Here is a 23468-nt window from a genome sequence, read left to right on the forward strand (position 1 = left end):
TGATTTATAGCCTCATGGGAACAGCTAACATCCTGCTTCCGTGACTGCGACCAGAAGTACGGTCTCAAGGACAAAACCCTTTCTGCTTTCCCTTCTCACTGATAACACATGGTCAGAGAGCTTTGGCTCATGAAGCATCTGTCTGCTACCCTTTTAAAAATACAGGTGAGGGGGCACCTGGGTGGCTCAGTGGGTTGAGCCTCTGCCTTCAGCTCAGGTCATGATCCCAAGGTCCTGGGATTAAGCCCTGGGGCTCTCTGCTCAGCAGGGAGCCTGCTTACTCCTCTCTCCGCCTGCCTCTCTGCCTACTTGTGATCTCTGTCAAATAAATAAATAAAATCTTAAAAAAAAAAAATACAGGTGAGGCTTGATTTCAAGCATAGATTCCTCCTTTTTGCTGAAGATGACCATGAGAACTCCCTGCCCTCACCTGAGCTTCTGAGGTCCAATCCCTCGAAGCCCCTTCCCGAGCACCTGCCGCTCTACCAGAATAACCACGGAAGCAGGCAGCAGAAGCAGATGTGACCTTTACTCCATCCTCTCCTCCACTTTTCATATTAAATATCTGAAATATATTAATCTTAAAAAAACAATATTAACACAGTACTCAAGGAATACAGGCAGTGGAATAAACAGTATGTCCAGATTGCAAAACCGCAGGTGATATGAAAAACCGGAGTGTGGGAGCCGTCGATTCCAGGTGTCTCCAGCTGCCTGGTCAACGGGAGCGCTGTGGAGTTGCACCACGGGCCAGACAGGGAGGGAAACAAAGCCATAAAAAAATACACATGGCAACCCCTCGCCCATCCTCGGGAGGAAGGCCGTGGTGCGGCAGGACCCTTGGTCCGGGTTGAAAGAAGCCCCACCCACCCAGCTGGCTTTGAGGTCCGGGACTGCCCCCGATGCCTTCAGTCTCTAAGTAGGTTTTCGGGCTTGGGGTAGCCAAAGAGGACAAAGTCGGCCTCGTAGAGTTTGTAAAGCTGCTGCCTCCAGGCCAGGGGGATGGTGGCGAACCAGTCCTCCTCCCAGCTGCTAGCAGTTCTGTTCCGGTAGCTCGGGGGGAAGTGCAGGAGCTTGTCCACCTTGAGGAGCCGCAGGAGCTGGGCGGCGTCCTGGTCCAGGGTCTCCAGCTTCCCCACAAAGTCGTAGTCGATCTGGCAGGGGTGGCAGAGGCGGTGCACCTGCCTCCAGTGCTCGTTGAAGGGTGCCAGCTTCTCGGTGCGCGGGTCCAGCAAATACTGGATGAAGTTGGCGAAGGACACCTTGAGGCCCGCGCTGAAGGCCTCGCTGACGGACGTGGGCAGGCCGCTGCGGTTGGCATACATCTTGAGCATGGGCACCGCGAACTTGCGGTAGAACTCCTCGTTCTCCAGCTGGAACTTGCTGCGGAAGGCTGAGATGAGGCGCACGAAGGGGTCCCGCACGAACAGGAACTTGGTATACTTCTTCAGCTTGATCTTCATCAGGTGGCGGGAGAACTTGCCGTAGCGGCGCCAGAATTTGTTGAAAGTTAGGTGGGTGCTGGAGTTGTGGACGTACTCCCGGGGGATGTCCAGGGGGTCGCGGTAGGGAGCGCCACGGTCCAGGAGGCTCTCGCTCAGCACGATCATCACGCGCTTCCAGTTGGTGCAGGCCACCTTGGGCACGTAGCAGTAGATGACCCCGTGGCGGTCGTCCACGATGAGGTGGTTGAGCTCGTAATTGGGAATGTCGTCGAAGGAGCGCTCCTTGGTGGGGAACACGAAGCTGGCATTGGCACAGAGCCCCCTGAGCACACTCCGCCTCTCTGCCTGCTGCCCGCCCGGGTCCGGGCCCTGCTGGGCGTCGCGGGTGGACCAGTCGTAGCCCCTCACGCTCTCCTCCGCGTTGCTCAGCACGGGCCTGTTGGAGGCCGGCACGGAGGGCTGCTCCGTCCTTTTACCCGAAGGGGCGTTCTGCTTCAGGCTGCCACCAAGCAGCTTCTGCAAAAACGCGTCCACGTCAGACGTGAACTTCTCCGCCCCGTGCGTGGGGGTGGGCAGCGGCGCCAGGGGGTGCGGCCTGGGGAAGGAAGTGTGCAGGTAGAAGTGGGCAGTGCCCACGTTGTCCCAGTACACGATGATCAGGAAGACCATGAAGACAGACCCCAAGACCAGCCACAGGCGGAAGAGCCGGGTTTTGGTCATCCTGCCCGTGGACAGGGCTGGGGGGGGCCCTTTCACCTGGATGCTGTCACGTCAGCTTCATGGAGACGGGACACTGCACTCAGGACCCTGGAAAGTAACACAGAGCTACATTAAAGATTATGGTCCAGCTAGAGTGTCCTCTTGCACTCTGACTCTGATGGACGGTGCTTGCTGATGTCTCAGACCTCCCTTTGTGGTCCGAGTCCCTGCCCCACCCCTCACACTTCCATCCTCCACAACTTAGGTTTTACAAGGCCACCTCTGCTGAGTCTCAGCCCCTCCGTGTGATAGGGGGATGAATGCCACTTTGAGTGCTGCTTTGAAGGGCCCAGAGGACGGCGGTGGCTGGCGAGGTCACTGGAGATCTTTCGTCACTGAACTGAAAAGGGAGGGCTGACAGACCAGGCTCGGGCAGGGACACAGACCCTCATAGGCAGGAAATGCAGAGGAGGAAGGAAAGGCACTCAGCAAAACCAAAACACAAGGTTCAATTTGAATGTATGCTACAACTTACAAAAATGCTAAAGACGTCCCAGCTTCTGAGGAAAACCTTTTGCTGTGCACATTTAATGCAAATAACCACATCAAAAACAGGCCGCTCTGTGCAGCTGACATGTGCTGGACACTGTGCACCATCTCTGTCCCCCTCTACGTGGAAAGGACGGGCACACTGGAGATCACAGCGGGGACAGGGAGGGTTCATGGGGCAGCTGAAAGGGGGCCCATGCAAGAGCTTTCCAGGCCCTAAGGGCACCATTGGTAACCCCACAGAGGAGTGAGACCATGGCAGAGCCACGGATGAAGATGGGGAAAGGCTGCCTGAAAGGGTGGCGGGAGGGCAAAGGGAGGCAGGGCAGATTGGCAACTGCGAATGTCAGCGAGTGCCGGATGGCACCCTGGCAAGGTCGGCCAGCAGGCCCACTGGCAGGCCCACTGGCTCGGGGCAGGCGGCTGCCCTTGTGCATGGGGAGAAGCAGGCTAGACACTGGATTTGTGGTTCCCTTACAACTTCCACTGAAGTTTGTTCTCGACCACAGTCAAGGTCAATTCCAGAAATGCCAGAGGAGCCCATCCTTGGGCCAGTCCTGTCTGACACACAGGCTGAGCCCCAATTCTGTCCCAGGTACTTGGAGAAGCGCTGGGGACACCACAGGGAAGACACGGTGTCTGACCTAGTGCTGGGACGCTAGCCCGAAGATGAGAGGATGTGCCGTCACCACCTACAGGGCCACCCCAAGTTTCCCTTCTGGTTCCACCCGGAGGGGGCTGCGCCATTACCGATCTGCCCACTCACAACAGAACCAGAGATGGGACACAACCAACAGGCCCAGGAAGGCTCAGAAAGGACAGTCCAAGGACCTGGCTACTCGAGGAGCCGCAGAAGGACGAGCTTGTCCCCCGTCCCAGAGGGCACTACCTCCGACCCTGAAGAGCCAACAGGTACAGGAGAAAAGCCCCAGGAAGAGCCGCCGAAGAACCCTGGCAAAGGACCGGGCCTCTGCCCTAAGAGGCTCCTCCTGCACGTACCTCCTGGGAGGGGCTTTGTTTACTGGGAGCCTTGGGCTAACAACGTGATTGGGGGCTGGGGACTAAGGTCAGCCATGTGGGAGTCAACCTGTTTGATGACAAAGCCCGAGGAGAGACTGTGGACACAAAGATGTGGGGGAGCACTTGACCCGCTGTCACCCATGAAGACGTGGGGGCGCACTTTACCCACTGTCACCCATCAGCGGTAGCTGGAGTTGGTGCTATCCAGACTTCTCGGGAGGGGACAACTCTTCCTTCTGCGTCGCTTCCCTTGACTTGTCATCTGAATCCTTTGCTGCGACGAACCTTAACGGTGAATACACCTTTCCATGAGCTCCGTAGGTTCTTCCAGTGAATGACCCAACCCGAGGGAGGTCTTGTGAACCCACTCCCCATTTATGACTGGTACACAGAGCAAGCAGGGCCTCGAGCACTGTCCCTAACCTCACAGCGACCCAACAGCAGGAACATCTTTTTGGAGACACCTGCACTACTTAGGCCAGACACCAGTGGAAAAACCACTCCTGCCCTCATGGTTTAGTAGGGCCAGGCAGGGAGCTGACCTTCCCCCTGGGCACCAATGCAGACGAAGATGGCACAGAGCAGCACAGATACACTTGGACTCCCCTACCCTTACAACAGGAGGACCCAGGGGGAGCTGGGCCTGCACCTCCATACCAGGCCATCATCACTGGGATAGATGGAGGTGGCACTGTGCTTCCCATCCCACTCCAGGATGGAAAACATTTGTCACATATTAATCAGTGGAGGTTAGCTCCTGATGGCCACCTGCCAGGGTCAGTGTACCCCCTAGCCCCCTGCCAGATCCCCCAGTATGTGAGTCTGTTTACCTCCTCCCCAGGGGCAGTCCCCCACGCCACCGGCAGAGCTGGCCCACGCTGCCAGCGACTCAGAGCGGAATCTAGATTCAGAAAGATGAACAGATAAGCTGGAAAGATGGGTGGGAAATCAGAGCTGGATTGCGATGTCAAACTATCCACCTAGATCAAAAAGAACCAATGATACAGGACAGAGACCTCAGAGCTGGATACAAGGCAAAAAAGATAAGGTGGACAGAAAAGCAAAGGTGGTACTAATCTGTGAACACACAGGCCTACAGCTATAGACCCACCACATCTGGCCCCTGTGCCCAGTGCAGTCCTGTATCTAAGGAATCATCAGCTCTAAGGAAGGATGCTGGCCACGCTCATCGGTCCCACAAGATGCTAATCCCTTCCAGCGAGATCATTCCCCTTCACCTCTCTGTTCTGAGGTCCATGTTTTGGACTTGGACCATCTTACAGCCCCTTGCAGGGTGTAGAGGGTAAAATACAAGTTATCATACCCATGTTCAGTGAGTGTGACCTGACAGTTTGAGGTTTCTGGAAAAGTTCAAGATCTGTACCCCTCTCCGGCCTTCACCTCCTCTCCGTAGAACCGTTCGACGGGCATGTGTCTTAAACCACTTGTTAAGTCCAAGTGGGGTCCTTGCCTCTCCTCCAGCTTCTGACGGTTCGCAGGGTCTGTTCCCCCACAGCACCTGTGGAAGGGGAGGAGGTTGGATCCTCTGGTTGGAGAAGAGATTCGAGTCAGCAGGAGGGCTGTCCCATGGGAAGGGAACAGACTTACCCTGTGCGGCTTCAGAAGACAGAACTCAGACATGGGTCCAGCTTAACGAGACAACAGATGCACGACCATAAAGGGGCCCAAAGCCAGAGTGTCCACTTTTCAGACATACTGGGAACTCTGTCAGGATCAGCGGGCATCTGAGCAGTCTCAGACAGAGCACATCTTGGGGTGCTCTCTGACTTCTCCCTGTCTGAATCTTCCGAGTCTGTATTCCTTGTGCATGCTCAACTATGCACCTGGGACCCGATGCATTTTCATTAAATGAACCTAAAAGTTCATGAGGCTGAAGTCTGGAAGCGATCTCCACCCACCTGTGCAGTTTTTGTTCACGCTCACTTCATTTTGGTTTTTTTTTATGGAGAAAGTAACCCATGCTCACGGTACAAAGGTCGGCAGACGAAGGGCAGTGTGGGGCTTTATGTGAAAGGTGCTAAAACAGGCAGGTGACAGAGAAAAAAAATGACATTCTGGTCACTGCCACCTTCATGAGTCCTTCCTGAGCCCCCAGCGCTCTCAAGGCCCCCGTACAGAAAAGACTACCCAGCCGGGGGCGCAGGAAAACCCCACGCGGCTGTAGTCCAGGGATGAAGGGAGTCACTGTGCTGTGAAAACATCAGAGTTAGAAGTGATCGTCTCCTACACGGCTGCTGCCAGAGGTCGGCCAGCGCCCTTTGAGGGCATCACGGCCGTCCGGAGAACCGGAATAGTTATAATCTCACCACATCCCAGCCTGTCTGTAAAGCCAGATCATAAGCACAGGCCACGGAAGTTTTCCAGACCATCCCTTCCAGAGGATGTAAAAGGCTGAGCAGTTCTAGAGATGAAGGTGAAACCATATCAAAAAACAAAACAAAACAAAAAAAGTTTCACCAAAGGCTGAGAAAGCAGCAAAGGGAAAACGTGCTGGAAAATGTCACGTGCTTAAGAGCCCGGTTTCCAGCTGTGTTTTCAGAGCAAGACTCCCAAGCTCGGTGGAGACGGGGCAGAGACCCTGCAGCCCATCCGTGGGCACAGGCACCACCACACATCAGGGACCGCGCTGTCACTTGTGCACAGAGAATGCCAAGAACAGCCAGCAAGGAGGACATGTACACTGGCAAATGCCAGGGCCTACAATAGTTTGGGGGAAATGGACGCTCTTTACTAGTCACGTCAGTTGAATTGCAAGAAAAGACATGGTCGATTATTTTTAGGATCACAGGATACGTACAGGTAATATCTTTTTACTAGGAGCTGCCCTTTAAAGGGCTCTCACCACCAAGTGCGAGGTGCTGGGAGCAGTGTGCTACCCGTGGCCTTGGGAGAGGCAGCATGACCCCCGACAGCTGAGGGACCCGAGGCCCGGAGGGGTCACATCAGCGTCTGGATTCAAGCCTCACTCCAGAAGTCAAGCCCCATGCAGGCTCCCCGGCTCCGTTGCTGAATGTCCCCGTTCTTCTGAACCGCTGTGGGAGGTGGAAGTGGCGCACAGGCAACTGCACCAACTTCACGGGGACAGTCTGAGGCGTCTGGACGCGCGTGTGTGCCCACGACCCCATCACCACAGTCAGAGCGGGAACACCTCCACTGAACCCCCAGAGCTCATGCCTGCCCCGTCTCACCCTTTTCCCCAGCTCATCCCTCCCCTCCAGCCACTCATCTGCTTTCTGTCACTATAAATTAGTTTGCATTTTCTCGAATGTTCTATAAATGGAATGACACAGTGAGCTTTGAGATTCATCCACGTGGTCATATAGACCCACGGCTCCAACCTTCTGGATCTGGATGGTACTCTGCTGTAGGAGGCACTCGCATACAGGGCCCTGGTAGGACACACACACACCCCCCTACCACATATTCCCATCTCTCCCCAGGGACTGAAGTCACACGTGCGAAGTTTCTTCTTAGTCTAAATTCAAGCTGGTGAACAGAAGGGGCTTAGAAAGATCATGCTTCCTTGGAAGTCCAGGTGCTGACAGGTGCCTCTCTGTCACACACGGGCATGTGTTTCCTGTGTTCTCTGACCTGACAGACGTAGTGGCACCGTCCTGGGGTCAGAGGTCACAGCCGAGTGAGCCCCAGTCAGCCTACAACCAGCCCTTGATGCTCCCCTCGGGTGAGTCTGCCTGGAACAGAGGCAGAGCAGGCACACCGATATTTATTACCTGTCCCGAACGTGGTTCTCTAAGTGCAAAGAAAGCTTGTCTTCTCTTAACCAGGAACCATTTAAAGTCGCTCTGATTTTTTCCTTATTTGGTGGATTAGCACCAAACACTACCATCTTTTAGCCTTTAATACACTCAAACTCTACAGTTTTGTTCTTAGTCCATAAATAACCTACCTAAGTATGACTGGGCACGGAGAAGCACCCCGGCTGAGGAGGAGCCCCGTTCTGCCCCGAATGTCTCACAGCCTGGCCCTGGGCCAGCAGCAGTTCACACAGGCAGCCCCCCATCAGGCTCTTCTCATCCTCGCAGTGAATCTATGGCTTATGTTGTAAACAGCGAGTCAACTAACTTATTTATAATGAGGCTCCTAATCTGCATCAGACTAGACCACTCAGTGGGCTGTGGGTCATTGTAGGGAACATTCCCGGGTCAGGCGCTGGCTATCAGGCAAGCACGGATGGCACACAGGGAAGAGGGCCCCGCCACCAGCACCAGCCCCAAGACAGCATCAGCAAGCACCCCCAGGCGGTGGGCATCTGGGTGATTCTGACTTACTGCTTCATGGCTTTCTGTATTTAAAGTTGTTTTTGTTTATACTGAGCACTGACTGGTTTTTACTATGAGAAAAAATTTTTCCTTTCATAAAAGATACACAGCAATAAAAAAAAATTAAGGCATTAACAATGGAAGAAAAAAAATTAACCAACTGGACTTCATGCAAATTAGAAACTTCTGGGCATCAAAGGGCACTATCCACAGGGGAGATTTCCCCAGAATGGGAGAAAAATGTTTGCAAATCATGTAACTAATGAGGGCTTAATATCCAGAATAAATGGAAAACTCCTAATACTGAAAAGAAAAATAACATCCAACAGCCCAGTTCAAGGCAACAACCTGAACGGACATCTCCCTGAAGACAGGCAAACAGCCCCTAAGCACATGAAAAGATGCTCCACACCACTCACTGGGGAAACGCAGGGAAGTACCAGCTCACGCCCATTCGGATGGCTCCAGCCAAAAACTAACAAGACAAAACGGGGGCTCGGCTAGCTCGGTCAGTGCAGGGTGCGACTCCTGATCTCAGGGTTATGAGTTCGTGTCCTACTTAGAAAAAAATAAATAAAATCTTCAATGAAACAAAAACCAGCCCAGAAGGTAAGTACTGGCCAAGACCGGGAGGAACTGGAACCCTCTGTCCCGACCAACGGGAACGCAAACTGGTACCGCCACTGCGGAAGATAGTAAGAAACAGTAAGGAGGTTCCCCCCAAAATGGAAACTTGAATAACCACATAAAATGACCACATGGCCCGACAATTCCACTTCTGGGTCTACAGTCAGAAGGACTGGAAACAGGGTCTCCAAGTGGTACTTGTGAGGCTATGCTCACGGCGGCATGGTCCGCACCAGCCAACAGGCGGACACACCCCAGTGTGCCCGGGGGGACAAACGGGGTAACAGAGCGTGGCCTACACACGTATGGCGGGGTATCGCATGGCTCCCAAGAGGAAGGACGTTCTGGCAGCCCCTACGATGTGGAGGAACCTCCAGGAGCCGCTGTGGAGTGAAATCAGGCAGGCACAAAAGGCAGGTGCCATAGGATCCCACTCCCGTGAAGTCCCGAGGGGGCTGGGAGGGAATGGGAGGGTCAGTGTTCCATGGGGACAGAGGATCAGTTGGAAAGATGAGTGAATTCTAGAGACGGAACGTGCTGACGGTTGCACAGTGTGACTGTAACTGTGATTGTGCTCCAGTCTCCATAAAACAGGCTTAAAAATGGTTACGATGGTGAGTTTTATGTTACGTGTCCTACCACAATAGAAATATTGGGGAAAAAAGACTTGGAGCCACAAGAGCGGGCGTGGAGGGACTGTCGAGAGGTACTGTTGAATAAGTAAGGCGAAATGCAGGAGACTGTGTAAAAAACACATGAATGACAGTAAATAAAACGCAGAGAGACAAGGAAGGCCTGTAGTGGGGGACAGCCATAGGTAACAAAGTCTATAAACCTAGAGCCACGGCTTAACCTCACAACCCTGCACAAAAGCTCAACAGACTGACTTTACCTGCAATTTGTTTATCAAATGTTGAAGTTTTAGGAACGTACAATGATGGGATGGATGTATGGAAACAAGATGAGTCTTCCCTTTGGGACTCCCCAAACCCCGTGCATCTGGCTCTTCGTCGGTGAGACTGGTCCTGGAAGCCTTGCCTTGCCCTGGAGTTCTGCCCCAGAACCAGGCTAGCTTCAGGGGCAACCCCTTCCAGCCCTTTCCAAACCGATGTGGGAAGTCCCTCCACACCACTCGCCAATGAGGCTGAGGCCATGGGTCATGTTTAAGGTCAGGGAACAAGGGCAGTCCTGGGTGCTATCCTCTTCAGCCTCGAACGAGCCTCAGAAATAGCAGTCGTGGATTGTGCTGTGATTGTGGGCCGAGGGGATGAAATGGCCTGTGGAGGAAGGAAGGAAGGAAGGAAGGAAGGAAGGGCGGGCCTGTGCTGCTTCAAACAGGGTGCACAACTCCTCAGGGGTGCACAGAGCAAGGGACAGAGATGACCACACAGCACTGCCAACAAGCTTTACCTTGCCACATGGAGTGGGACCTGCGTGTTTCTGGCCCAGGCATGGAGGCAGCGGGAGCCAGGGCTCTGGCGGAGCACTCTGCTGCCTTCTGGGGAGGACGGCACACAGGGTGTGGGGGGGCAGGTGAGAACTGAAGCGGGCAGCCCTTCGGAAGCAGAACCAAGTCAGGGAACAACACTGACCTCAAAGGAGTATTCATTCACAAAATAAGGGCATTATTTCCAAACACAAGTCTCCCACGACTTCAAAAAAGCGGCTAACAAAAAGCCTCAGAGTTTTTGGAGACCCAGAGGCCCGGCTGAGGCGGCTGAGGCGGCTGAGGAGGCGTGCTGGGAGTCTGCTGGGAGTCGGCCTCAGGTTTTTGCCTCCACCGAGAGGATGGGGAGCCAAGTGTCACCCGAAAGCTTTGCCTTGAGGGCTGGTATTCTGCAAGGGGCCTGTCAGCGCCCTGTGAACAATCAGGCTTCAGGTTAGCTTCAACCCCAACACAAGGCGGCTGTGCAGAAAGGGCGGTGTCAGCGGGGCGAGGGGATGCTAAACGCGCGCGGGCAGGAGCTCATGCCAGCTGCCCATGGAAGGCTCTGGTCTGCAGGGGCCCTCCCACCGCAGCGCGCAGACATCAGGGGGACCACAGGGCGGTCTATGGCGGGCAGCGGGGGGCTGAGCTCCCTCCCAGGCCGGGGTGTGTCACTCTCGTGGGGGAGAGGGACCCCATGGCCACACCGCGGGAGGACCTGCGTCAGGGTACCTTCCACACTTCAGCAGCAGAACTGGTGATTGCAGGGCACACAGGTCAGGAGGCATGTGCCAGTTAATTCTGAGTCCCCTTTGCTGGCCACACGGTATTCGGGGCATGTGGGGGGCGGTTGTTTCTGGACGAGACTGACCTCTGACCCTGTAGGCGGAATCAGGCCCACGGCGCTCCTGGAGGGGGCTTCCCCAACCTACTCAGTGCCCAAACAGATCGACCAGGTGAAGCAACAGAGAGTCTCCCCTCTGCCTGCCTGTCTTCGAGCCGAGACAGAAGTCTCCTGCCCTCAGGCTTGGACTTGGCCCCCCTGGGTCTGAGCTTCTCAGCCTCCATAACCACATGAGCCGATTCCTTAAACACATCTCTTTACACACACCCTACAGATTCTGTTCTCTGGGGAACCCTCATATGCATATTTGCTTCATCACTTGCACTGTAAGGGTGCGTGTGTGTTTACTACACGTTTGTAGACAGAAGAGATCGAACAAGTGAGAACTAAACAGTAAGTATCAAGAAATGGAGGGCGCCTGGGAGATCAGTGAAGCGTCCGACTCGTGGCTTCGGCTCAGGTCATGACCTTGGGGTCGTGGGACTGGACCCCACGTCAGGCTCCGTGCTCAGGATGGAGTCTGCTAGAGATTCTGTCTCTCTCTCTCCCTCCCTCTACCCCCTTCCCCCACTTGTGGCACGCTCACTCTCTCTCAAAATAAAAAAGTAAATCTAAAAAAAAAAAAAAAATCCATTAAGAAATGGATATAGTTGTTTGCCACAGTAGAAAAGAATGTCCAATGAGAGACTTGCAACCACTAGCCAATAGGACAATCCCAGAGGCCGGGTTGAGATTAACTTCCCCATATAGATACCCCACTGTTCTGGCACCATTTCTTTGAAAGAACCTTCTTTCCTGGTTAACTCACCTCTGTTTCTCCTTTTGTTGTTGTTTTTTTAAGATTTTATTTATTCATTTGACAGAGATCACAAGTAGGCAGACAGTGAGAGGGAGAGAAGCAGGCTCCCCACCGAGCAGAGAGCCCGATGCGGGTACCGATCCTAGGACCCCGGGATCACGACCCAAGCCGAAGGCAGAGGCTCTAACCCGCTGAGCCACCCAGGCGCCCCTCTCCTTTTGTTTCTGAATCAGTTTTTTTGAGGCCTGATTTATATACAGTAAAACTCAGTCTCTTTAACTGTAGAGTCTGATGAGTTGGTAAATGTACAGCACTATTAAGATTCAGGATGTTTCCATCACTCTCTGAAGTTCCCTCCTCCTCCCCCAACGCTCAGCTCTAAGCAACTACTGGTCTGTTCTTTGGCCTTGGTTCTGCCTTTCCTACAACAGCAACTAGTGAAACCACGTAGGATGCAGGCTCGTCACAAACTGCTTCTGAGGTCTCTCCAGGGTGGTGTTCATGTCAGCCGTAAGCTCCTTTTTGTATGGCCACCAGTATTCCATCATATGGATACACCACTGTTTACCCATTTACCAACTGATGGACTTTTGGGTTAGTTTTTTTTTTTTTTTTAATAAAGATATTATTTATTTATTTGAGAGACAAAGATCACAAGCAGGCAAAGAGGCAGGCGGAGAGAGAGGAAGGGAAGTAGGGTCCCCGCTGAGCAGAGAGCCCTATGTGAGGCTTGATCCCAGGACCCTGGGATCATGAGCTGAGCAGAAGGCAGAGGCTTTAATCCACTGAGCCACCCAGGTGCCCGGGGTTAGTTCCCTTTTTTTTGACCACTACGAATAAAGCTGGTATCAACTCTTTTTGCATACAGACCAGATTCTTTTTTTATGTTAAAACTTTTTAAAAAGTCAGAACAGTTGGTATTAAAAAACATCCAGCATATTTTTCAATTCCTAGAAGGTTCTATAAGAACCATGAAAATGGATACGCCACAATAATGCTTAGGGACTCTATTTAAAGACCAATCAAACTGACCATCAAAATGTGATAAAAATCTTAGATTACTTATGATTTTTCAATTACAAAATTTTAGGGGCTCAAGCGACTATAGCTAAGTTTGCAGGATACAAAGTTAATATACAAAAGTCAAATAGTTTCTTATTTATCCACAAAGAACAAGTGAAATTTGAAATTAAAAACACAATTCCATTTATATTAGAACTCCTGAAAATAAAATATTTAGGTATCACTCTAACAAAATACATGTAACATGCACAGAGAGATATTCCATGTGTGGACAGAAAGACTCAATGTTTGTCAAGATATCAGGTCTTTAAAATCTTAAAAAAAAAAAAAAAGATATCGGGTCTTCCCAATGTACAGCTTCAATGCAATCCCAATCAAAATCGCAGGAAGTTATTTTATTACCCACACTTTCTAACGTTTATACGTGAGGGCAAAGACCCAGGAGAGACAACACATTACTGAAGAAGGATGAAGTTGGAAGACTTTACCAGAAAGCCACAGCAAGCAAGAGCATGTGGTATTGGCAAAAGAACAGAGAAGAAGATCACTGGAAAAGAACAGAGAGCTCAGAAACAGACCCATAAATACAGTCAACTGGTCTGGAGCAAAGGCAACCCAAGGCAGCGGAGGCAGCCCGCCTCAATTATGAGCGCTGAACAACCGGACGTCCACACGCAAAGAAACAAACACGTAAAAGAATCCAGACACAGACCTTACTGCCCTTACAAAAACGAACTCCCGGTGGATTAAAGACCTACATGTACGTGGCAAAACTAGAAAACTCCTAGAAGATCATAGGAGAGAACCTCGATGACCTTGGGTGATGCCGTTCAGATACAGCAGCAGAGACCAGCCCCCTGAATGCAGGGACTGTCCACACAAAGATGTGGACAAGAATGCTCACTGCAGATTTACTCAAAATAGCTCCAATCTGAGAACATCCAAGAGGTCCTTCACCAAGGGAATGAATACACAAACTGGGGTGGACTCATTCAGTGGAAAACTACCCAGCAATAAGGGAGAACGAGCCACGGATTCATGAATCAGCACACGCAATGACACAGAGAAAGCTCTTGGATATTATGCTGAACAGAAGAACTCAAACAAAGAAGAGTACATTCCACGTGATTCCACTCACAGGAAGGTTTCAAAAGGCAAATCCAGGGCACCTGGGTGGCTCAGTGGGTTAAGCCGCTGCCTTCGGCTTGGGTCATGATCTCAGGGTCCTGGGATTGAGTCCCGCATCGGGTTCTCTGCTCGGCAGAGATCCTGCTTCCCTCTCTCTCTCTTCTGCCTGCCTCTCCATCTACTTGTGATCTCTCTCTGTCAAATAAATAAATAAAATCTTTAAAAAAAAAAAAAAGGCAAATCCAGTATCAGAAATCACAGCGTGCCAAAGGCCAGGAGGAAATCTGGGCGATGGAGATATTCTCCAGAAGCTAAACCTTTCCATCGTGAATGCCATGAACTAGCTCTCACCAGTTTCCACAACACAGGATGAAAACACCAGCCACAAAGTCCTACAGACATTCACAGACTGGGAGGAAGAGGAAAGGCATCCTGGGGCCCAGGCCAGGCTCTGCTGAGTGGCCCGAGACATCACCTTAAGTCTGAGTCTCAGCTTCTCGACCACAAACCACCACCGATTAAGGTCTTTCTGCTAATCAGAGCTACCGAGAACATAAACGCGATAACATATGAACTATTTTGTAAAATATTTAGCCATCCTCTTTGGACTAGGCAGCTGGCCTTGTTTATTTTCCCATCTTTATCGCGCCCTCAAATATTTGTATTCTATTAATATGTTTTTTTTTATTACTCATACTTTCTACTAAGAGTCAATTATCAACAAAGAAGTCTCTATGCTTTCAACTAATTTTATCGTAATTACAACAATGGCTAATATGTTTTCAAAAGTGATATGGTAAGGTCTTACGTGCATTAATTTATTTAATCCTCATACTAATTATGATAAAATTGGGGCAAAACATTTGGACAACTGGCCCAAGCCTGCATGGCTAGCACCTGCAGAGACCGGGCACCTGAGCCCTGGCAACTGATTTAGGAACCCACTGTTCCATGCACAACTGCCTGGGTTTTGGCAGACACTCAAATTTTTATACTTTGTTTCTGAGAAAATTTGCTTCTTCTTGTCCAAATAACCAACTTCTGAGCATTAAATCAAGTGACACGGACTTCACTAAGAACTCTGAGAATGTTTCCAGTTTTATGCATTTATGCGACTGGCAAAAATATCAGAAACTACCCACTTCTTTTCCAGCTTCGCAAACACTACATAAAACAAAAAATTCACTACAGTTCCCATCACTTAGTCAACAGAAATTTGGAAAGTTTCCGTGAGTGGTCTCAACATTTACTCTTTGGGCTGTGCCTGCATCTTTGGAGCTGGATTAAAACCCCCATAGTAAAACAGGCATTCACCTGAAGCCACCAGAACTTGGGTTCATCTGTCTACAGAATTACTTCATTTGTATTCAGTTAACCCCAAGAACTACATCTGACAGGGTATCTACATAATAACAAATAATAAATGGTCATGTTGATGAAACAGAAGGTTAATGTGCGTCCCAGGAGACCTGAATGAAAATCGAGCCCAAAGTTGGCCTGTGAGGTAAAGTAACTTCCCCCAGGAGCTGGGCCCAGGGCATGGAGGGCTATCCACTCACACTGGTCTCTTGGCCCCGGGTCCCGAAGCCCCACTGATCTCCCCATGTAGACGGGCTCTCAAGGCATGCATACTAGCCCCACATTCCCAAACTTCAAGTTCTTAGAAGCCGGGGATCGCATCTCCTGTACCTTCCACCTTCAAGACTCAAGGATTTGCTGCATGGAATTTAACTCTGGAGTCCAAGTGAGCACTCATTTCTCAGAGTTAAGTTAATTCAAATAAATTATTTCACAGGAAAATATTGATGATAAATTTCACCATAACTGGTTTAAGAACCTGCCTGGAGCTTTTCCTCTGAAATAAAGCCAGACTCTAATCTCTTCCAGTCCCTCTGGTGCCCGCCCGTCCTCTGCACCCTGTTCCAGCTAGCCTCAGCTCTCACCTTCGTGACCACAGCAACCTCCAACCTGCTCTCTGCGCTCAAGCCCACACAACCTGCGTTCAACATGGTGGCCTGGTTATTCTGTGACAAGTCAGACCATGCCACTTCTCTGCTCAAAACCCTCCTATCATTGAGTCTCACAGCTTCCCATTTCCAGTCCTTACAGTGGCCACTGACAAGCCCTACCTGATGGGACCCCACACTCTCATCTCTTCCGCTGGCCCCCTCACTGGCCCCACTCCGGCCGCAGTGGCCTCCTTGCTGTTCGTGGGCTCCCACTGCCTGGCCCGCATCCACTGTCCTCTGCCTAGACATGCACACCTGGGGAATCCAGTGGCTCAACCCTGCACTGGCTTCTGACCTCTGCTCAGAGCTCACCTCATCGGCGAGGCCTCCCCTGGTCCTTCCCCACCCTGCACTCCCCATCATCCAGACCCGCTTTTCCTCTGTGGCATGTGTCATCGCATTCAGTACCACACGTTCTCGGGCTTACTTGCTCCGTCTGCACTAACACATAAACTTGAGAAGGCAGGTGGCCCGAAGGCTTAGAATAGTGCTTGGTACACAGTAGGTACTTAATAAAGAGCTGTGCTGCTAACAGAAAACAGATAAACACAACTGACCCTGATTTTATAATTTCCGAAACCCAGCAAAGGGAACGAAGAATTCAAAAAAGCACTCTTCCTACTTTTGAATATGCTTGTAAAACCCCTTTATAGTAAGGTAAAAGAAAAATAATACAGTTCAAGGAAGCACACAGCCTTTGCTATGCGACTACAGCCAGGAGACAGGATCCAGAGAACAATGACAATAATGAAGAGGAAACCAAAACAAGTCGACTCTCCTCTCTGGAGTGAGGAAAAGGGCCCACGAGGGAGGGAGCCCAGCACCAAACACCGGCGAAATTCTGCCCGCCTCACCCAGTAGAGCCGGAAGCGCAGTGTGACTGTCTTTATCAACGTTCCGCACAAACGTGTGTATGTTAAAGGGTGAGATTGTGCTGGGGAGTTTGCCACAAACCCAGCAGCGCCTGTCCCTTCCCCGTTACCCACCTGCACTGGGTTGGCCAAACCTTGCAGGCTCCCCATTGCCTCTGAAGAGCAGGGGACTGGCTTTAGGCCAGGGCCTCCCGCACCGCCCTGGCGGGGGCAGGGGGGAAGGCAGCAGGTGGAAATGCCTCCACCCACCCCCTGCCCTTCACACACCCACGCCCCACTCACCCTACACCATCTCCAGACAGGCACAATATGTTTCAATTAGAACAATATTCGGTGTTTACATAAACGATCACTGCGCAAAGGCTGTTCACAGCCTCGCCTCGCCATACACCATAATTATTTCTCTCTTCCTGCACAACAGTCTATTTTCCCTGGAACTAATGACAGTCTTGTGCTCTCATTTGCTTTGTGTTCCATGGACTCATCACTAATCCAGCCCAGCCCCGCCAGCTGTCCACATCTCCTCTCCAGATGTCCCAGCGCCCGGGTGCCATGTCAAGTTCACCTTCCCCAAGAACTCTCTCCTGGGGAGTCAGCTCCGGACAGGTGTGCACGCTGGCCTCCCCACCTCCTCTCAGGAAAACCCTGTCTCCTCTGGCTCTGTCCTTCCAGACTCACCACCTCACTGTCTATCAGTTGATTCCTTAAAGTACGTGAGACGGGAACTTTTGGGGCATGTCTGAAAATACCTTTATTCTACCCTCTTTTGCCTGAGTATAGAGTTCGAGGTGGAAGGTATTTTCCTTCAAAATTCTGAAAGCCATGCTCTCTTGCTTTCCACCTTCCTGTTGCTGTGGACAAGTCCCCACAGTGTTCTGCACCATTCTGTGATGACCTGCTGGTGGCCTGTTCTTATTTCTAGAAGCTACCACAATCAGGGGTGCCTGGGTGGCTCAGTGGGTTAAGCCTCTGCCTTCGGCTCAAGTCATGATCTCAGGGTCCTAGAATCGAGCCCTGCAGAGCCCTGCAACGGCTCTGCTCGGCAGGGAGCCTGCTTATCCCCCACCCCTCCGCCTGCCTCTCTGCTTACTTGTGATCTCTCTGTCAAATAAATAAATAAAATCTTTAGAAGCTACCACAATCTTCCTCCTCCCAGAGTTCTGAGATTTCACAGCAACGGGCCTTGGAGTGGGTGTGCACATCTCTCTCTCCATCTGCACTCTCACTACCTGAATTCTGAAACTGATGGCCTCGAAAGCATTTCCAGATAAATCCCTTGTTTCTCAAACTCTCACTCGTTACTGTGGAAACGCGGCATCCCTCACTGTGCAAACCTGCTCCCCACCCTGCAAGGACCCATACTGGGAACTGAACAGATGGGGAGAGCAAAGGACACCTGCCTTTTCACACACAGTGCTGGCCACGTAGGGAACCCCCTTCCTCACGAAGTTTTGGTTCTAGGAAATTCTCTTGCATTATTTTGTGGATGGCCTTGTCCTATTTTCTCTCTTCTTACTGAAACAGATCATTCAAATGTCAGCCTCCTGCTCTGATCCTTCCCTTTTCTCTCTCACTTCCCATTTTTGCTTTTAGGTCTATCTTCCCCAGCTCCTCAACTGTATCTTTCACCCACCAACTGGGCTTTTTATTTCTCCAACTGTGTTTTTTTATATCCAAGAGTTCTCTTTTTGGTTCTTCAAGTGTTCCCCCCACTTTCTTTTCTTTTTCTTACTAGAGTGGCCTGCTCTTGTCTCTTGCATACAGTAGTTCCCCTTCTCTGTGTGTGCATGTTAGTGACAGCCCACTTGTTCAGTCCTCCTCCTGCACACCCTCCACCGCCTGCAAGTGTGAGCTAGGGTCTCTACCTTCCAAATGAGAGGTGTCTTCACATGTACTTGGTTATCTGTTCCTATTTAAGAGGTAGGGTGCCAAAAGAACTTGGAAGCTTTGAACCATGGTGCAGTTCCACCTGAGCCTCCTTACGGGGGGGGGGGGGGGGGGGGGGGGCGCCCTGGTCTCACTATTTTTAGGTCCTTTCTTTTGAGCTACTCACACTCCCCAAAGACTTTTTCACTCTCCTGCCTGGAGAGGCAAGTGCCAGCTGGTGGTGTTCCAGGAGCCATCAACTCTACTCACTGCATCCCGCCCCTCTCCCCCTACCCAGCTATGCCTGGCATTTCCCATACCTCTCTGCAATATTTGTCAAGTTCTGTAAGCAGTTACAGAAACCGCCACCTGGGTTAACTGCAGGAAGGACGGAGTTGCTGTGTCAGCTATCATGAGGCCCATGTACCCTCGAGTGGCTGAAGCAGCAGCAGCCTTTGGCCGCAGCCACAGACACACTAAGGAGGAGTGAAACCAACAGCTAGCTTCTGGAGGGAGAGAGACAAACAAAATCGAAAATAAGATATAAGTTGTGGGTCTTTTTTTTGGTTTTGTTGTTTTTTTTTTAATGGTACACTAGCTGCATCTGCTTCAGCAGTATCAATAACCGGTCTCTCCTCCACAAGCACACCTTAGCCTCAGGACCTTTCTAGAAGGCAATCACCTCCCAGCTGTGGTGATACGCAGTGATGGCCATGAAGTGCAGGCCCAGTGTCGGCCGTCAGACGCACTTCTCTTCCAGCACCTATCCCTTCCTCGCTGGTATTCCCCAGGCTTCTGCCCCAGACACTCATCCATGAGAGGGTGTCTCATCCAGGAGGCCCACAAACACTATGAACCCTGCAAGCCTACAAGCTTACAACCCAAATGCCCCTCCACACCAGCTCCAGCACTTCCCATCACAGGCAGCAGCTCTGTCCTTGGAGCAGCCAAGTGAGAAACCTTGGTTACTCTAGCATTTTTCCTTTCCCTTTCACCACAGCCTAGAGAGCACCACACGCTGTGGGTTCTCCTGCTTGCTCGAATCTGATGACCCTCTCCACTCTTTTGGCCTCCATCCCGAAGCCATTCCCTCTACAACGGCACCCAACTCAGTCTCCAGCTCCCCACACCGTGAACCCACGTTTCCTGTTACCCAGCCCTACTTTTCTGAAACACAGACCTATCACATCCCACCCAAAACCCTGACCACCCCCTCACTGAAGATCAGGATAACAGCCCAAAGTCTAGAACAGCATTCAAGGCCCTTCAGAAAAGAAACCTCTTTTTGGCCTTAGCTTCCACCCCAATCCTCAAACCCCCTTTCTCAATGAATCCAGGGACTTGCCGCCCCGCCCCCCCCCCAAACACCCCAATCCCTTCCATGTTTCCACATGCCCTGCTGCTCCACCTGGAATGTTCTCTCCAACCTTCACTCGTCCTTCTAGGCCCCCACATCCATCCCACATCTGCACCACAGAAAACTCCAACACCAGGAAATAAACTTCACTCTTCCCCCTTTCTTCACACTTTGTACATAACTGCCTAGACGCACGGGTCACACCGTATCACAATCAGCCTAACTTCATCACCAGCAGCTAGCCCAACTGGCCATCCTGCAAAGGACCAGTGGCTTAGTGTTTGTAGGACGGATGAAGCAGGCTCACAGTCACAGCGAGCCCTATTGCAGGCCTGCAAATACCCAACCGAAGTCCCATCAGCTAATTTGCAAGAAAACCACCAAGCAATTCCATGCAGACGCGGTCCAAACGCCCAGGAGCCCCGCCTGTGCTAGGTGTGGGTACGGTCCCGGGGTGGGTAGATTGCAACAGCGCAAGTGTATCAAACCCGCCCTTGTAACACCTTCATCCTACACAATGTATGTAACTCCACCTCCATTTAAAACAAATGTCCTGACGTCCCTGTGCGCTCTCCTTCTCCCCCCACCCCCAGACCGAGGCCTGCACCCACACCCTGGGGCGGGGGCAGCACCCCTCAAGGTGCTTCTGCCTGCCCGCTTTCAGCCGGGGCCTCCTGAGCTTGTCCGAGGGCAAGCACAGAGTAAATAATTTAATAAATCGCAGACACACAGTGTCTTGTTGTGCTCCGCGCCAGCCGGACCTCGGCGTGCGCCAGTGGCTCGCCAGGGATGCCCCGCGGCCAGGACCCTGAGCGGGCGGTGGAGGTCCCTCTGTTAGTGGCCAAGGCACGGCTTCCTCGCGCGGGAGACGCAGCCCCGCTGTTTCTGAGCAGAGGGTCCCGGAGGGGTCCCCTTGCAGGCCTCGCGGCCCCGCAGCGGCGGCCTGGGGTCCCCCGGGGCGGGGCCGCGCCTCGCAGGCCGGCGGGAGGTGGCCGCAAACCCCCGGGAGCACGGCGGTGGGGGTGGGGGGGTGGAGGGGTGGGGGCGCCTGCTCAGCCCGGGGTCCCAGCGCAGGGTTCTCGGAGCACTGCGGCGTGGGGGCCCCGTTCGGAGCACCGCCGAGCTGGCGTCCACGCTCCTGCGGCGCCCCACAAGGGGACCGGGAGCGCGCCTGCGGGGCGCCCCACCCGCCGCCGCAGCCCTCCAGCGCCGGGCGCCCGGGGGCTCAGAGAGGGTGCGAGCCGGGCCAAGGTCACACAGCGGCCGGCGCGGGGGCTCGGCCCGAAGCCGGAGCGGACCTGCTCGCGGGCTGAGGGAGGGAGCCCGGACCCGCCCGCCGCCCCGCCGCCCCAACGCCCCGCCGCCCCGCGCCGCACGTCGCCCCGCGCCCCCGCCTCGCGCGCCTCAGCTCACCTCACCTCACCTCGTCGTCGTCGTCTCGCACCCACTGCCTCGCCGACCCTCCCGAGGCCGCCCCTCCTCTGCCGGCCCCGCCCCCGGCGCCCGGAGCCCCGCCTCCCGTTCCACATCTCGCGAGAAGTCGCGGCCCACGGAAGGGCCACGGAGGCCGAGGCGCTCCGCCCTCAATGCGCCTGCGCCCTCCGCACTCAGCGGTCCCTCCCCCCAAGCCGGTGCCATGTGGCGCGGTATTTACGACCCTCGATCGGTCCCGCCCCCCGGCTCCGGGAGCCCGCCCCCTTCCCCAGCAGCCAATCCGGTTCTGCAGACCACGGCGTTGGCTCCGCCTCCAGCGGGTCCGCGCGAGGCAGGTGCGGGACACCGCTTGGAGCCCGGCGCTGTCCCTCTGCGTTTACCGAGCGCTTGCTGTTTGCCCCGCTGGTTCGCGACCTCCGGACCGCTGGCAGAGGGGCCTGGGGCGGGTGACCGAACCTCTTCGAGATTGTCCCAGGTCCGTCCAGAGGGTGGTGCCTTCACCTTGCGGGCAGGTAGCAAAGCCCTAGGCCAAATGACCCTTGTTCTCACCGATGGGTTTTCTTCAGTGAGGGTAAAATACGCATGTGACAAAATTCACCACCTTAACCACCTTAACTTGTTTCATGCACATTCACATTTGTGCAGCCTTCTCCACCAGCCACCCACAGAACTTTTCCAATCCGTGATGGTTTCTGCGGTTCCTCGCAGAGAACAGCAGACTGCCTTCCGAGCGGAGGTTCTGTCCTCACTCCTTGCCCAGCGGCCAGTCAGCACGGAGTCCCCACCAGTTGGATCCTGAGACACAGCAAGGCCCTGCCCTCCCGGAGTATCTCTTCTGGGGGGGTCGGGAGGGGAACCGCTAACAAGCCCACCGACTGCTCCTTTCCATTGGATCATCCCCTCCACCTGAACCGTGGTCAGGCCTCTCCCAGCTTAAAAACAAAAACAAAACCAGTACCCTTTACCCCCTCCAGCTAGCACCTCAGCTAACACCTCAAAGCAGTGGGTCTCTCTCCACAGCCTCCAGTTTCCATAAGTCCTCTTCACTCCACTCTCTGGAGGGGAAGAGGTTCCCTCCAGCAGGCAGGCAGCGCCAGCATGGGTGGGATGGCACAGGGCAGGTGCACATGGAGCAGATGCACAAGGGTGGGAGGACATGGGACGGGGTGGCCTGGGACAGGTGCACACAGGGCAGGATGGCATGGGGCAGGTGCACACAGGGCGGAATGACATGAGGCAGGATGGCATGGGGCAGGTGCACATGGGACAGGATGACATGGGGCAGGTGCACACGGGGTGGGATGACATAGGGCAGGTGCACAGGGAGAAGAGAAGGTAGTGGCTACATTCTAGGTCTTAAGTTGGTGGTAGGTGATGGGTAGGTTAAATATAAGATATTTATTTCACCTGTTTTGTTTTGTATGTGTCTTAGCTGGCTCAGGCTGTCATAACAAAATGCCACAGGCTAGGAGACTTCATCCCCAGAAACTGAATCCCTCTCAGTTCTGGAGGCTGGAAATCGGAGAGGCTGCTCCCTTCCGAGGCTGCAAGGGGCAGTCTGTCCCAGGCCTCTCTCTTGGGCTTTTTGGCCATCTTCTCTGTGGCTCTTCACATTGCTTCCCTCTGTCTCTGTATCCACACTTCCTCTTTGGTAAGGGCACAGTACAGTGGAAGAGGGCACACCCTAACGACCTCATTTTAACTTGATTTCCTTCTTAAAGTTCCTGTCTTCAAATAAGGTCCCATCTGAGGTTCTAGCAGTTAGTACTCCAACATGTCCTTTTTCGGTGAGGACAGAATTTATCAAAAACTATATAATAATTAACTATTTAAAATGTTACTTCCTTTTTTAAAAAATTTATTTATTTATTTGACAGAGATCACAAGTAGGCAGAGAGGCAGGTGGAGAGAGAAGGGGAGAAGCAGGCTCCCCGCCGAGCAGAAAGCCCGATGCGGGACTCGATCCCAGGACCCTGCGATCATGACCCGAGCTGAAGGCAGAGGCTTAACCCACTGAGCCACCCAGGTGTCCCTAAAACGTTATTTCCTTTTAAATATTTATGAGAATG

General features: G+C 52.8%; 1 protein-coding gene across 9 annotated transcripts; it reads right to left on the bottom strand.

Annotated features, from left to right (window-relative positions):
• Positions 1–508: 508 nt before the first annotated feature.
• CHST12 (carbohydrate sulfotransferase 12) lies at positions 509–21482 on the bottom strand. 9 transcript variants are annotated; one of them, XM_047713296.1, is made up of 4 exons: positions 21379–21432; positions 5038–5232; positions 3879–3998; positions 509–2252 (listed from the first exon to the last, which is right to left on the bottom strand). In XM_047713296.1, the coding sequence occupies exon 4, from the start codon at positions 2163–2165 to the stop codon at positions 909–911; it is 1257 nt and encodes a 418-aa protein (XP_047569252.1). In that variant the 5' UTR covers positions 2166–2252; positions 3879–3998; positions 5038–5232; positions 21379–21432; the 3' UTR covers positions 509–908. The 9 variants fall into 9 exon arrangements, with proteins under 9 accessions (XP_047569252.1, XP_047569255.1, XP_047569250.1 ...); XM_047713299.1 differs by lacking the exon at positions 3879–3998 and having other exon boundaries at positions 5115–5232; positions 21384–21436; XM_047713294.1 differs by lacking the exon at positions 3879–3998 and having other exon boundaries at positions 21384–21436.
• Positions 21483–23468: the final 1986 nt, after the last annotated feature.

The sequence above is a fragment of the Lutra lutra genome, chromosome 18, assembly GCF_902655055.1.
Source record: "Lutra lutra chromosome 18, mLutLut1.2, whole genome shotgun sequence".
NCBI classification, from domain to species: Eukaryota; Metazoa; Chordata; class Mammalia; order Carnivora; family Mustelidae; genus Lutra; species Lutra lutra.

Bases quoted from the DNA above. Each gene is read 5' to 3' on its own strand.
- CHST12 (XM_047713291.1), bottom strand. From the start codon at position 2,165: ATGACCAAAACCCGGCTCTTCCGCCTGTGGCTGGTCTTGGGGTCTGTC.